Source organism: Lissotriton helveticus, chromosome 9 (assembly GCF_964261635.1).
Source record: "Lissotriton helveticus chromosome 9, aLisHel1.1, whole genome shotgun sequence".
NCBI classification, from domain to species: domain Eukaryota; kingdom Metazoa; phylum Chordata; class Amphibia; order Caudata; family Salamandridae; genus Lissotriton; species Lissotriton helveticus.
In genome coordinates this window covers 1,141,951,761-1,141,967,611 of record NC_136070.1, presented here as the reverse complement: position 1 = coordinate 1,141,967,611, position 15,851 = coordinate 1,141,951,761, and the positions used below count along the sequence as shown (strand labels likewise).

The window sequence follows — 15,851 nt, the reverse complement described above, 5'->3', positions numbered from 1 at the left end:
ATTTGGGCATGCCCAGCACTCCGGCCAAACTGGACGCATGTGATTGGCGTATTAGGAATGGTCTTGGGGGTAACGTTGCCGATGGAACCCAAATTAGTTCTTTTGGGGATCCCTAGCGAAGTAGACGTAACTAGAAATCAGTTATCTTTGCCTCTTTGGGGCTGGTGGTGGCCAAACAGGACATAGCTAGGAACTGGGAAGTGGCCGACAGACCGCCCATGCAGGAATGGACTATGGGGATGGACTTATACACGACGGTCGAGCAAGTCACATATCATAGCAGTGGGTGGAAATTCCACAAGATATAAGACCCCTGGAGAAAAAACTTTGGGTTGGATATGGGGAGTGACACGCAACAGTCCGCCAGTCACAAGACACAGGAGACTTAGACTAGAGTCCATAACGTTTCACAAGACTATTCTAATAATTTACCAGTGACTGTTCATTGGTCCAAGACACAGTCCCTTCACTACGAGGACAGTTACCACCGGCATGCACTGGCTTTCAATGGATCACTGGAAGGGAGGGGAAATGGGTCCAATGATAATGATCATATCTGCAACTATTTGAGCTCTACTTACTGTAACATGCATGACTTCCTTAGTGCTGATTTTTCAGTTGTATAAAATATTTTTTTTTATATACATTTGTTTTTTAATGAGTACTCAATCTTAGTGACACAGAGAGGTTTAGAGGATTTTTAGATGATTTGAGGAGGTCATTTCCCACAGAGGGACATACTTCGAAAGAGACAGCAAATCTGCTTCTCCCTTTACAAAACCTTATTTTGAAGAAGTGATAAACTTTTAAGGCCCATGGATTATCAAATTATGACTTTTTTGTGTTTCGACTGGAGAGTTACATTTTGCTAATATCCAGTCGTGTCTTAAACACCGGTCTCAAAGCTACGCATATCTAAAACTTTCACAGTGAGTAGTACAGGTATGCCAGAGGTCTCAATGTATTCTTTTTCAAATACTGGTGCATGTGTTATTACTTTATATAACTTTAGGGTACGATTCCTAGTTGAAAAAAAGTTGGGTGGATTTGCAGCCTGGTATCAAACTGGCCAGGGCAAACATTTGGCTCTTCTAACCCTCATTCTGATCTTTTAAATTCTGGACTTCTCCAGTAAATCTTTTGTGTTGACATTTATTTCAATGCACTCTATTCCTTATACAAGATGGCCTTTACAAGTTACTGTCCACTTACTTACAAGTTGCTTTTTAAATGCTTGTGTTACATATGTTATACTGTATTTATGTTTTATTGTTCAGGCATTACCTTCATTTTCATCTCAATTTTTCATAATAATGTATTTTGCACATTTTTCATTAATCCCAATTTCGTACATGTTCCTATTCAATTTACTTTATGTTCTAGAATGGCCATATACCATTATGGTACAGATTGTATTTTTTGTACATTTTCTATGATGCAATGATCTATTGCTGAGTCCCTTTGAAAAAATGAATCCCTGCTCCCATGGATAATGGATTAGAAATTCAAATGTTTACACTCCAAAAAGGTAGGGAAAAGCAAGAAAAATCAAGTACTCAAGGTGTCAAAACGTGCCCAGCATTCCGTAAATCCCAGGAAGATTACAGAGGATATATGCAGACATGCTGCAAAAAACTATTTCACGGTCATTTAATTAAATGAAAGTTTGAGGGAATGTGTCCACCAATCACAATTCTGTAGGGTTAGTTTAACGGTTTACTCCATATTCCATCCCCTTTAGTCTCATACATAAGGCATCCACTCCGATAGTTGACTTCCACCTCAAACTACACAAATTATAATATCAGAAATGCCATCACAACCTGTTTTCCCCCCCAAAGCTAAATAATTTCTGCAGAAATCAATTAGCCTTTTAATGTTACAACACATGCTGTCTTTTTTTGTGTTTTGGTCTGAGATTTTCCAAGTACTTGTAGATGGTAGAGGGCAAAAGGCCTACCTGTCTTAGTTTTCGCATCTGGTTGTGTGTAAGGTTCTCAAGACTGTCCCTTGCCAATTATCACCATGGTGACATGGTTAAGTTATTACTTCGAGGTTTACAATACTATTAGAAGTATTTTTTTACACTAACCTCCTTTTCCAAGAATTCACTATGAATCAAGCTGGCTTTTTTGTAAGTGAAATTAGCCACAGAATTTGGCTCCAAATAGGATGAATGCAGAATTTTCAAAACGTCTTCAAATTCTCGAGATCCTGAAATAATTGGCTGGAAAAGGGCTGAAAATGAAATAAAAATAAATATTAAGATATGGAAGATAATATAACAGCATGCTTTAGCACAGGGGCACATTTTTTTCAGCTACTAAAACGCCATCATACTACAAATTGTACAATATAAAGAAGGGGGAAATGTTAGCTTTCCAAAAATATCAGATGATGCAGCAGGAAAGTTAAATGCTGCACATAAATGCATCAGTTATGCTTTTGATCCTACAAGTTAATATAATGTATGTGGGAAGAGTTAGTTTAGTGCAAGCCAAACTATTAGAATTACGTATGTTATATGTTTTAGACTAGTAGGGAATACGTACTTTCAATTATGAACAGGGTTCTTGGAATATGAGGCAAAGTGTGTGGTGTAATGCAGAAAGCATTTCACTAATTTTGTATAATTTCTACTTAGGTTAAAACCACTGTCTGATCAAATGATTCACCTAATTAGTATCAGTTTAATACCTAAATACAGCAATTGCCAGAAGAAAGGTTGTCTACATAACCTTTGCTATGTGCCAACGACTGTGCAGCAACATGTAGCAGCGCTTTTAGAAACTTCTGAATCTGTTTGACCTTGAAACTATTTTATTTGTTCAAATGAGCACATTTTGTGGCAGATGATGAACTGTGTCAAGTAGAGGAAATCCAAAAGTATGCACAATGCCACAGCTTCACATAATTTCAGTGGTTTCGATTATAAACAGCCAAATAAAATGCTGATGATGTAAAATGAGAAGTGCATATTTTAAAATGGTATACAGTGGACTGACTTACTTGATGCAACTTATTAACAGTTGGATTGGTGTATACTATTACTGGAGTAAGTTTTGTTTTTCGCAACAACAAGAACACAAGCATTAGTAAACTAGGCAGCGCATAGTAAAAAAAAAAAAGAGAGAATTGAGAACAGCTATAGCAATTCGGTAAACTCTGAACAAATAAAAAGACACTAGACACAGCACATGGCTTGTAGTGAAGAACTGGCTAGCAACAAAAAAAAAACTAGAAACACTCCAAAATTTGGAAAAAAATAAGATGTGCACAGACACCTGAAGAAAGCGGCTCTAATTGGGAGACAGCAGAGTATTAAGGATTGACACCGCAGCCCGAATCCTGCATAGATGGATCTCGGACAGCGCCAACACCATAGCCTCTCTCAAGAAAAAAAAAACAATACCTGCACCAAGAAAGCCAGATGGTTCACCACCGAACTTCGAGAGTCCAAACGCACTTGCCGCCGCCTCGAAAAGGCCTGGAGGAACACCAAATCCACAGAAGCTCACAACCACTTCATAGACGCCACCAACGCCCACCACCAACTCATCAGAGAAATAAGGGGAAAAGCGATTGAAGACAGAATCTCTACCCATGGACACAACAGCAAGGAACTCTTCAACATCATCAAGGAGTTTGCCCAACCCACCAGCGAGTCTACTGACATCCCTCCCTCACAAGACCTCTGCGACAAACTCAGCACCTTCTTCCACCACAAAATCAAGAGCATCTACGAAAACTTCGACGAACACAACCAACACACTGAACTCTCACCAACCACCCCGACACCCGGAAACCAGCGTTTGACAACTGGACAGAACTCACCACCGAAGACACACTGAAGACAATGAAGTCAATCCACTCAGGGGCTCCCAGGGACCACATCTTCAACAGAGCCGCCAACACCATCGCACCCATGCTCCGTCACACTGTCAATCGCTCCCTGGCGACCGCCTCGTTCTCCGACAACTAGAAACACACAGAAGTCAACCCACTCCTGAAGAAACCCTCGGTGGACCTTACCGACCTCAAAAACTAGACCCAACTCCCTGCTCCTATTCCCATCGAAAGTCATCGAGAAAGCCATCAACAGCCAACTCGCCACATTCATCAAAGAGCACAACATCCTCAACTACTCCCAATCCGGCCTCAGAAAAAAAAACAGTACGGAAACCGCCCTCCTCGCCGCAGCAGACGACATCCGCACCCTACTGAACAAAGGAGAAATCTTAGTCCTCATCCTCCTCGACCTCTCAGCGGTTTGACACAGTCTCTCACCGCACCCTAATACGCAGACTCTTTGACGCAGGGATCCAGGACATGGCCCTCAAATGGATCCACTCCTTCCTCTCCGGCAGAAGGCAGCGGGTCAGACTCCCCCCTTTCCTCTCGGACCCTACTCCTACTACTTGCTGAGTCCCCCAGGGCTCCTCCCTCAGACAGACGCTCTTCAACGTCTACATGGCTCCACTCACACCCATCGTCGGAACCTACGGAGACGCCACCCAACTCATCCTCTTCCTATCCAACAAACCCAACACCGCCAGACACAACTATCGAGAAGGCAAGTAAGGCGTCGCCAAATGAGTGAAAAACAGCTGCCTACAACTAAAGACCAACAAAACAGAAGTACTCATCATGGGCCCAAACCCTGACACCTGGAGCGACACATGGTGCCCCCCCCCCCACCCTCAGAAACCCGCCAACCCTCATGGACCACGCACGCAACCTGGGTATCATCCTGGACTCCGAGTTTAAATGGACCTCCAGATCAACTATGTCTCGTCCTTCTGCTTCCACAGCCGATGCCTCCTACATAAGACCTTCAAATGGAGCCCCCTCAAACACAGAAAGACCGTCACTCACGCCCTCGTTACTAGCAGACTCGGCAACGCACTCTACGCCGGAATAAACAAAAACCTCACCGGCAAGCTACAGAACATCCAGAGCGCAGTCACAAGACTGGTCCTCAACCTGCCAAAACACTGCCACATCTCCCAGCACCTGCGCACACTCCACAGGCTCCCCATCGAGGGGAGAATCACCTTCAAGATACTCACGAGGCACACAAGGCCCTCCATGACACCGGACCAGCATACTTGAACAGCCGACTCAAGTTCCACGCAGCCCAAAGGACCCTACGATCAGCCCAGCTCTCCTACGCTGTGGTCCCCCGCACCAGAAAGACCAGATCGAGAGGCCGCTCTTTCCCTTCCTCGCGTCCAAAGCCTGGAACGTGCTGCCGCTCCACCTCAGACAGACAACATTGCTCTCCATCTTCGCAAGAAACCTCAAAACCTGGCTCTTCGGCAGATCCCCTCCTTAATGGAATGGATCCTGCCCTTGAGACCCTTACGGGTGAGTATGCTTAACAAACCCCTGAATGATTGATTGAGGTGAAGTGTATATTTTAGGGGTGGAGAAGGCTCTACAGATTGAAACTATTATGGTTTGGCCAAAATCCTTGAAATTACTAATTAAAGTGGGCTGAAGATATGAAAGTGCTAAATACAAATTTCAGCAAACATACTGAAGCACATAGCAAAGTCTGATGAAATCAACACAAAAGATTATTAAACAGTCCCAACACTACTTAAATCAAGGAATAATCTTGATTTGACAATGCACCAGCAAAAAATAATTTGCCGTAAATGTAACAAACCAGACCTATAAATTTGGTGACCAGATTTTTAAAAAAATGGGAGTCCAGGACAAAGTATTGAAATTATCAAAACATGGCTGAATCAGTTAGGCAAAAAGTTTCAGGTTAAACAAAAATCTTCAATAACGTGTCATTTGAAAGATGACGACAAAGGTCTAGGATTAATAGTCAAAGATCCTGACTGATAAACTTCAATAAAATAGCATTTTAACTCCTCCTGCAAAGCAGTTATTCCATTCTTTCTACTTGAATGTAATGTAGTCAAATTAAGGAAATATATGACTAAAATTCAAAAAATGTTATCATTCTTCCATTACAAAGATTATCGAATTAGCTGGTAAAAATAGAAATGTTATTCCTAGAGGATAAAGACTTAAAATGTGACATTCTTTGAATCTTACCCTATAAATAATTAAATAGTTTATCAAAAGGCCTGAAATAACATCCAAAAAAAGGATGGGCTAACAAAGGACAGAAAAAAAACAAAAAGAAGAAAAAAAGAGATCCTGCATTCATCGTCAAAGGTACAGAGCAATTTATCCAAAAAGAACTGTCGAATTAGATAGGCAAAGAATATTTTCTTGCAAACAAAGGGATCCTGCAAGGAAACAAAATTAACCATGGATGGAGGATGGCTAAAGGGAGTCCTCCACAAACAAAGAATAAAAAGAGGAAAGGAAGTGCATAACAAGACTATGGCTCACTTGGTGAGGAAACTTAGAAATATCTGCTACCATGACAAGAAATGAAGTCACACGGCCCAATCTTTCGACCAACAAAGTGTTTTAGCACTCCATGGCCTGTCAAAACTATTCATCAAGATTTATACAGAAAAATTGAATTAATGAAATACCCTTGTTGAATTTCATAAGCCACAATAGAAGACTGGACAGACTCACATTAGTTCAGATCTGAAGAAAGTCATATAACAGCTAATCGCTTGAAGCTACAAATTAACAGTCATGCATCATTTCGTACGAGCAGACTGATACAACAGAACATTTTTAAAAGTCAATTACTTTAACCTAGTGGACTATGACCAACGTTTGTCACAGCAAACAATTCATGTTGATCAAGTCCATCCTTCAATACAGCCCAGCAAATCTTCGATTAGATGATCGAAATCTGCCCAAACTATGTTCGATCATTAACCACCCTAATAATTAAAACCAAGGAATTAGCTATGGTCTCCAAAGGGTTTTTCATAGAAAAGCAATCAACGAACAAGAAAGTTGCTCAAACATCAGGCTGCACTACACAAGATGAAAAACCTTCCAACCCTTTGTTTGCCACTTACTTAGCACATGGCGCTTTCCTGGCCTTTGGAACCTGAAACACCCAATGACCAAGGTCATATTCTATTCCAAGTGCTATCTCTGCCAATTTGGCAACAGTCACAGAGAGACCACAGCCCCCAAAGTTTCACAAAAGGGACTACTATAACCCTCATTTCACAGCCTTTGGCATTTACTCACTCACTTAAAGCAAGGTCTGCCATCAAGGAATCGAGTTTTATTGCAGAAAACTCCTCGCTACTTCATGGCATTCACCAAGAGATTCTTTATAGACACATCCATGGTACTGGATCTACTGCACTGATAAAGTCTTAAAAGTTCCAACGCACAGTAATAATAGACATGAATAATCTGGAACTCAGGGAATATTTTCATTCTCCTACGTCTCTGAACAATGACGACCATTACAACTAATAACCATCAACTCAACTTTACAGAATCTGACGTTCTAAATTCTACAGATGGGGAGCCAAGCATTAAGCTTTAACCGGCAACACAAAAACCGTCAATCCTCCCAGTGGAAGACTATGCTCTTTAGCCACAGAAGACTAGCTATTTTTTTACCCACTCAAAAAGTTGTGAGATTTTCCTAGGTAACCAACTCCACTGTTCCCTACGCCACACAAAAGAAAGTCCAATATCAGCAGTAAAATAGCTGATTCACAACAAGGCTCAGCCTTATGAAATGTAAAGATGGCTAAAATCCCAAGTACCCGTTGGCCAAAACATAGGCCAACTTTCAGTACAGTGATTCTAACTCTGGACGAAAGCAGAAAAATCGTATTGTTTCGAACTAGAACGGACAAACTGGAGAGGTGTGGCGCAGCTGCAAGTGCGGCCGTCTCTGGAGCACGAGGTTCACGGTTCGATCCCCTGTGCCGGGAGAGGTTCAGCTCAGTACCATCTGACTACGGGCAATAGTTCACTTAATCTACCCAACCGGCCCAGCCCCTGGATTCCCTTAGGGGTGATGAATCGCACTTTAGAAATCTGGAATTATTAATTATGAACTACCCCAATTCAACTGCCAAACCCTCCAGAGAATGACGCTAAAACCTAATATCCTTTTCCCACAACAAAACCACGGTTCTCGGTCACCTCCCAAAGCCCCATGACAGCAGTGTAATGGATGTGACAGTTACAGTGCATATTAGGCAAAGCAAACTACATTTTAATTGTGCACATATATAGTTTTTCAATTGAGGCATTCACATTTTTGCTCGTATCATAACCAGGTGAATACCTTCCTATTTACAAACATCCACGTCAAACGTTGCACTGGTCATGAAAAGCTTACACAATTCGGTAAACCATTTTGGTCCCTTATCTGACCAATAACGCAAGTGAAAACAAGGAAATCTATGATCCCCATCAGACAGTGTCTGGAGACGGCGAGATACCCACCTTCATTCTACTAGCCCCTTAGCAGCTTTTGATATCAACCACACAATTTAGCTCTTTAACCTGGCTGTGGCTGCTGATATTTGAAGGAACTCTCTTCCCTGGTCCATATGTACCAAAAGACCCACATCGCTGTAGTCCGACAAGTTATTTCTTATCGAAATTGCCAAATTGAACTGCTACCATCTAAAAAAAATCAATTATAACTGAATTCACCATTCCAAGCTGGCAAACGACACCTAAGGCAACCTCTAAATGGAGTCAGAACTGCATTCTCAAAAAAAATGCTGGCTTTTTGTCCTCCCCATCGGAAAATGTTTAATCGACTTCAGGATCCTATAAGGGCTTACCCTCTCATAGATCTTTCATCACCGACCTAATCCCACCAATCAGCATCATGAAAGAAGCATACACTGGCTATCACCTTTGTGGGGAACACCAACATTACCTTCAAAATGGAGAAACAGTCAGCACCTACTTCAAGTTAAGACCATATTATTTCCTCCCAAAACATCACTATTAGTTGCATTATTCCTCAAGGAGAAAGCTACCTCAAATATGTATTTTCACAGGCTCTGCTGACTCTATTACAGAACTCACATCAGCTAAAATATGCATTGTGCACATGCAACACAGTTCGATCACCAAACTGGAAGAACTGGGGAGGGGGGGGGGGGGGGTCAGCATCAAAAGACAAACCACTTGAAAGAAGTGCAGTGTTTGATGGAGCTCAACGTATGCTCTGGCTCCACTATACAAAGACTACGATACTGTGTAGCCTTCCATTTCTTCTGGTCCAACTCTGCAAAGGATTACCCCACATACTATTCTGGTTACATAGAGATGGAATGTCCCTTGACTTACTTCTGCCCATTCTAGAACACTACAAATTGTAAAAATTATTTCAGGAAACTACAGATTGCCTAACATATTTGCAATTTAAAAAGAAGGCATCTGAATTGCAACAATTTGCCTCATATTAAAAAGTGAGATACTTGCAACAAAGCAAGAATCACACTTTTTTCCCCCAAGGGAAAAATAAAATTGAGCCAACAGCCCTCTTACAAAACATACTGTATAAACTATTGTCCCACTACAAACAAATTAACAACTAACCCACTTGACTGAAAGTTCAATACCCGACCAACTGCTTGTTGAAAGTAAATTCTTGTTTGTGCGATTTCTCTAGTATCAAGCAGATACAAAATATAACTGCATGCTCTCAAGAAGTGCAGAGTTCTTCTTACTGAACCTGATCTATTACCTCAATTTTACAAAGCCCAATTTCATCATATTAGTGCTTTAAAAAAACTCAACAAATCTCTTAAAAAATAGAAAGTGCTTGCAGTCACCAGATTGTAGTTTAAATCCGTCCACAGAAAGCCCGGTTCTATCAACCAATCTTCAATACACAAGTCACCACGCTGGTTTCCTTGAATACATTTGTCTGAGAAGAGAACAGGCAAATAAACGCAAAAGAGATCTAATTGGCATTTTCATCCTAACACGAGTGCTGTGTCATAAAGCAAATCGTCATAAAGCAAATCGTCAGGGTGCCGCGAAAAATATGGTCCAAGTCTTCTGAAATTCCGACAATTAGAGGACCTGCCAAGATATCGGAAGAAGTCCTGTCACGTGAGAGATAGTCGAGGTCCAAAAAAAAATGGCCTCTCTATCTCTCAAACTGAAGACAATATACACAAACATTGGAAAAATGAAGCTTAGCATTCAAAAACAGCGGATGGTAATGCAAATAATAGTTAACACGCAAAAATGTTTATTGGATATGTTGGCTTCAATTTACATAAGGCCGAGATCATTTGTAAGGTGAATCCAAGGTTGCATCAATTTCAAACACCAACGTAGATTTTTTCCAATTCTCCAACAAATAAAAATGTGATTGCTCTTGCTGAATTTCAAACAAAAATAACGGCCACTTATTCAGTCATGTCCGACTGCATTTCTGGTACACTATAAAGACTTAAATCGGAGGAGCCCACTTCAGACCACAGGTGACATTAAATATTTCTTTGGAAAGGCACGGTTTCCATCCAGATGTTTCTCTATGGGCTAAATCGCCCTCAAAGCAAATACCTTAAAATATTGCTTAAAATGTTCAAAAAAAAAAGTCTTGAAATGGAGTTAAGTGGCGAACAATTGGAAAGGAACGGCAGCAAGAATTTGTCAAAATCCTTCCCGAAACAGATAAGCTTTGGCGTTTTGTAGCATATGGACCATTTTCATTCGTTGCACAACTTTTCGGTATGTTGACAAACTCAACTTCTTATAATGCAGTTTATCAGTCAGATACATTCAACACTTCCGAAAGTGTCGGTCGCCTGTGCAGCGTTAATAACGATACGTCTATAGATCCAAACTTGGACTCAAGGACTGCTGTAGAACAAGTAGGTCTATGACGGAAAAAGATTCCTTCAAAGTATATTTTGCATTCTTCTTTATTTGATTTTCCGAACTAAATGTTAAACAAGATGACAAATACACTGGATTCAGACACCGGCTTATTTTTGTACCCAGTTTGTTTTATTTATTAAGTTCCATGGTCACTATGATTGTTTGTGGCATCAAAGCTCAAAAACAATTATAAATTTTATGAAGTAAACATCACAGAAAGGTACTGCAGTAATACAGAATACAAGTCATGTTTTTTTTATTTGACCTGACCCCATTTTCAACACGTCAAGATGCAAAATCACTCAGTAGTACCATGAACACCCAATGACATCTAACAGTGCCACTATGTGTTTTCCAATCCAAGATAAAGGCATGGGAAGACACCTATCATTTCATCTAGGTAGGTATTTGAATTTAGAATGGACATCAAAGTTTAGGCTTTTTTACAATGCAGGCCTCAGCTGAATATGTTTCTCAGAATGCTCCACATATACGTGGCCCATCCTTTCTAATAATAAAATGGCTAAGTTTGCATTCAATAAAAAGGGAAATTAAAAATGAAACCAGATAAAGAATTAATGAGCGTTTTACACGCTTCAAATTCTATGGTAATTTCTGGCACCATGATTGGGAAACTACCAGCCTCAACATCTTCTGAGCCGAGTTCAACAGCAGCTCTGGTCTGAAGTCTGCACCAAAGTTATCTCAGAGACAACCTGCCTGGCTTTCGCGTTGCTGCTTCCCTTACTGCCGCCTAGCTACCTCTGAAGAAAGCATGCAGCTGATGTAACGTGTGGTAACAGATTCAAGTGAAAACACGAAAAGGGGGAGGAGGGGTGAGAGTTTGAACAACCTTTCTTTTCTCTGTTTTTCCGGGGGATCTGAAAAGGTCTCCGAGGCGCGGGCTCATCCGGTGTCTTCTGAGTTTCATGTTCCTCTCGGAGTCGCTCTGCCGTACTGATCCTCGCTTGCTGCGTGCTGCCATTAGCTGGCGCGGGTTCGTCTTTTTCAGTGCGTTCGCCATTTTGGCTGGCCGGCATCACTTCCTCGGTTAGCTGAACCACACTTGCTGTCCTTTGCTCTATGACATGACCGTCAAGCTGTTTCTCCGCTTCCTTAGAAGATTCTTTCTTTACGTTGGTGGACATGGTTCAGAAAAGTGAGAGTGGGGAATACAGAAGTGAGTGTCGTCCCTCTACGATGAAGTTTTTTTTCCAGTAAAATTTTCACAGTTACAGCCGTACTCCGAACCCCAAGTCGCCATCTCACAGTGGCGTTCTTCTCCGCTCCGGACTAGCTTTCTAATAGCGAATGACTACAGTGACGCAGCAGTGGGAGTGTAGAGTAAGCGGCCTTTCTTCCAATCAGCGTCCGGCTCATGCCCGTCACTCACGGAAAGTGTTGCGCACTTCGATGTTTTTCTCCAGTCTGCTCCAAGCTCGGGAAGAAGGGCGATGTTCTTTTGTAATGTACAGATTTTTTCTTGAATGAAGGCGTTTTCCAAGGACCGATTTAGTTGCCACTTTTCTCCCGCTCTGGTTATTAAAAATCAACGTCGCTAAGAATTCCTGCAAACTCCGTTTACGCGCGTTTAGGAAGCTTTCGTTGTAGGATTTTCCCCACCAAAACTACCGCGTAAACTATTAGGCGTAGGGGGCATCTGCTTAATATATATTAATATTTTTTCAATTTTACGGGCGAGGATTTTTTTGCGTTTCTTGGACGGTTTAACGGCAAGGGCAACGACCGTTTATGCTGCGGCAGTAGGAAGGTCTGCACGTTTGCAACTCCCTTTGCTGAGTGAAAACCAACATGGCTGTTACCACTGACTCTGGGGACGAGTGCTCAGCTTTCACGTTCGTTTTCATCTCGGAAATCGGTGCCCATTGAGACGGACCCGCACGGCTCGTATGTTATGAATTTTATCGAGTGCTTTCGTCCAATACATGAAAGTGAATTTAGTCATATTTTTGTCAACCCCATATTCGAACCAGTCGCTTGTTGACTGGCATAATCATTATATGGTGTTCAGGTGCTATTTGATTTAAAGGTGGTTGTGGATCAGCTGCTCATTTTCGAAGGACCATTCCACCATGGCGTCTGGAGAACTTGCTCTGTTAAAAACACATTTGAAATGGCGGCAGACTTTTACCAACGCGTCGCTTTATGGCTCTTGTCTATTGTGGGGCTTTTTGGGGGACAGCAGGGTGCCTGTTGTCCCGGGGATGAGGGTATGTGCAATGGCCGTCGCTTATGCTTTCTTCCAGATGTGGCCATTCATGCTAATAAGCATCGGCGAGCAACATTTTGGGACATCTGCAGGCTTTGAAGTATGTGTGTGTCACATAGCTGACGTTGGAAGCTGTGCGTTCTGCAAGGCTCCTCTTGGCACAACTCCAGCCCAATTAACGAAACTTTAAAATATGCGCTCCTTGTTCCACAGGAGGGGGACTCACTTCTTTGGCAGAGCCTTTCCCCCAGCAGCCAGACTACCTATTCAGGAGCAAACTGGATGACAACAGTTCAAGACAAAGCTGAAAACAAATTAACAATTCGGCACCTAGGAGCTTTTCAGTTAAGGCATGGAGTCTTTACATCTCTTAAATTTGAAATAAATGTGCCCAATGCAGTAGGTTAAGCAGGGTATTTTTGATGGTAGGTAAGTATTCAATCGTGACCTTAGCCAATCCTATAAAATGACCAGACTTACTGCTCCTAGTGTGGTCCAATTCATTTCCTGGTTATACATCTTGTATTGGCAAAACAATCACTCTTCTACATGCACCAACATTTCATAAATGTTATTGAAAGCCTCAATTGTTTTAAGGTATCTATTTCCAACTATTCTCTTTCCCCTCCCAATCCTCCGAGCTCCTAATGAAATCTCTAGGGAGAGACCATCTGGTACAGGGATTCTGCAGACCCTTGTGTGCTAAATAGCAGCTTCTTGGGTGGTCCCCTCCCATCCATGGTATGTTTTGGCCATACCTTTTGAAGGAGTAGATGGCCGGGTCATCTTCCAATGTGAATGGAGCCTATCATATAAAGAAATAGTATTCATTTTCGAATACCCTTCATCAGAACTCAAGAGAATACTACTTTATGTTCCAAAAATATTATATAGACAATAGAAATGTTATTATAATACTCATGTTTTCAGCCCAGATTATTTATAGTCTGCAAAATTGTTACAGGTTTCTGAATAATTACATTTTATGCAGCAGGATTATGTCCTCAGCACATGCTGCTAGAGAACATGTACTCTAAAGTCCGATGCTGTGTTTTAGGATTAGGGGGCTAAGTATATGCTTCACATCATTTCCTATATCACTACTATTTGCAGCTGCACAGGGGTCGGCTCAGAGTTGTCATTATCAGAGTGACCGTTATGGCACATTGGAAGTAAAAATGCTTATCTTATTAAACCAAGAGCATGGTGCGAATCTGTGTAGTTGGTTACATCCACTGCTTACACTGGCTGAGTTCCTTATTTTGTAATCACTTAACTCCTTGGGAATTTTTGCTCAATTCAAACTTAACACTGTAACCCCTCTTTTGACTTGCGTATCAATATGAGGTAGCAATCTGTTGTCTGAATTTGAGCAGGATTGCATACTGATGGAAGGTAACAATTAACAGACTTATTGCAGTGATTTTGTGACTTCAGCATTATTGCGCGGAGTGTGTGTTTCCAGCATAGGCTATACAAGAGGTGCCAATCAGACGGAGTGGATTGGAGAAAAAGGAATAGGAACTGAGGAGACCTTTACAAAGGCACAATTAATTCAGTCTTTGCAATGTCAGAATTCTAAGGTCGACTGGGAAACCCTTCCACAGTTTGACTGCTAAAAGCGCAAAGGAGCATCTGCCCCTCCTGGGTGTGTTAAGTCTCGATAATTGGAAAAGTCCTTAATTGGTAGTGCGCAGGGCTCTTATTTGCTGCTATTTACAAAACCTACTGAGATACGCCAGTCATTTTTCTGGGCCACCCAGGATATAACCAGCAAGGCTTGAAATTTAATTTGTTGACTTATTGGCAAGTAGTGGAGTTGCTTAAGGCTGGTGCGGATAGATTGAGTCTTAGGGCAGTTAAGAATTGTCCCTGTGGGTGCATTTTGTACCAGTTGCAGTTTGTTGATTAAATATGCAGGAGTGTAGAGACGTGCACATGGAGAAAGTTGGAGGAACAAAAACACCTACAGTCTGTTCCCTCTACTGCACTACCTTGTACAATGTATGATCTGAAAACTGCATGTGTCTCTTGTAATCCGCAATGTTATATGCAAATAAGGTCATACAACCTGCTCGACCTCCTTGGGCAGGCTGTCCACAGAGTTTTTGTTGACGAAAGTTAGTCCCAGGACGGAGGTGTTTTTGGACCTGGTACAGCCTCCACTTGCAAGAAAACTATATACCCAACTGAGGCATGGCTCCATACCGATAGGGGCACTAACATCCAGATGGTCACACTCGATGGAGGCCAATTGCCCTGCTTGCAACTATTGGAGGGAAGACATTGTACATATCTTTTTTTTCTGCCTGGCATACCGCGGAATTCGGAAATGGTGGATCCTTCCACTGTGTAAAAATCTGGGTTTCAGACAATGTGTACAGGCTTCAAGAGTTTTAACCTATGATACTGCCCCTCCCATTGTTTTTGCTGTTTCCCGTTTTTTATATGGCATGTGGCGGAGAAGAACTCTTTTTTTAGTATGAAATAATGGCCCATACTTACCCATACCTTTACTCTTTGATAACTCATTGTTTAATAACTTTTTAACTTGACTGTATTTATGGTTTTATTATTGTGCTTGTATATATTTTATTGCACTTTTATGGTCTCTGACCGAAATAAAGTTATCAAATGGAATGGCAAATAATAAAATTAAAACAATATGCAGGAACTCCTAGATAAAGTGAGTTGGCATATTGTAGTCTAGAGTGACTAGAGTTAAAACAATTTGCTTCCAGGTCTGGACTGGTAAGATTTATACAATCTCTTTAAGGGATTTCAGTATGCCAAAGCAAGCTTCTGCAATAGCCCTAATTTGTGGTTTGAAAGAAAGTTATTG

The 15,851-nt window shown here is 41.5% G+C and overlaps 1 protein-coding gene across 1 annotated transcript; it reads right to left on the bottom strand.

Annotated features, from left to right (window-relative positions):
- Nucleotides 1-2,068: 2,068 nt before the first annotated feature.
- Nucleotides 2,069-12,088, bottom strand: LOC144783381 (protein TASOR-like). Its single transcript, XM_078662382.1, has 2 exons — nucleotides 11,633-12,088; nucleotides 2,069-2,238 (listed from the first exon to the last, which is right to left on the bottom strand). Exons 1-2 carry the CDS (start codon nucleotides 11,925-11,927, stop codon nucleotides 2,069-2,071), a joined length of 465 nt encoding a protein of 154 aa, XP_078518508.1. The 5' UTR covers nucleotides 11,928-12,088.
- Between the last annotated feature and the right edge of the window lie 3,763 nt (nucleotides 12,089-15,851).

Bases quoted from the DNA above. Each gene is read 5' to 3' on its own strand.
- LOC144783381 (XM_078662382.1), bottom strand. From the start codon at position 11,927: ATGTCCACCAACGTAAAGAAAGAATCTTCTAAGGAAGCGGAGAAACAG. The intron at 2,239-11,632 runs GTTGTTCAAACT...TTTCATTTTCAG, and splicing joins GAAAAACAGAGAAAAGAAAG to CCCTTTTCCAGCCAATTATT.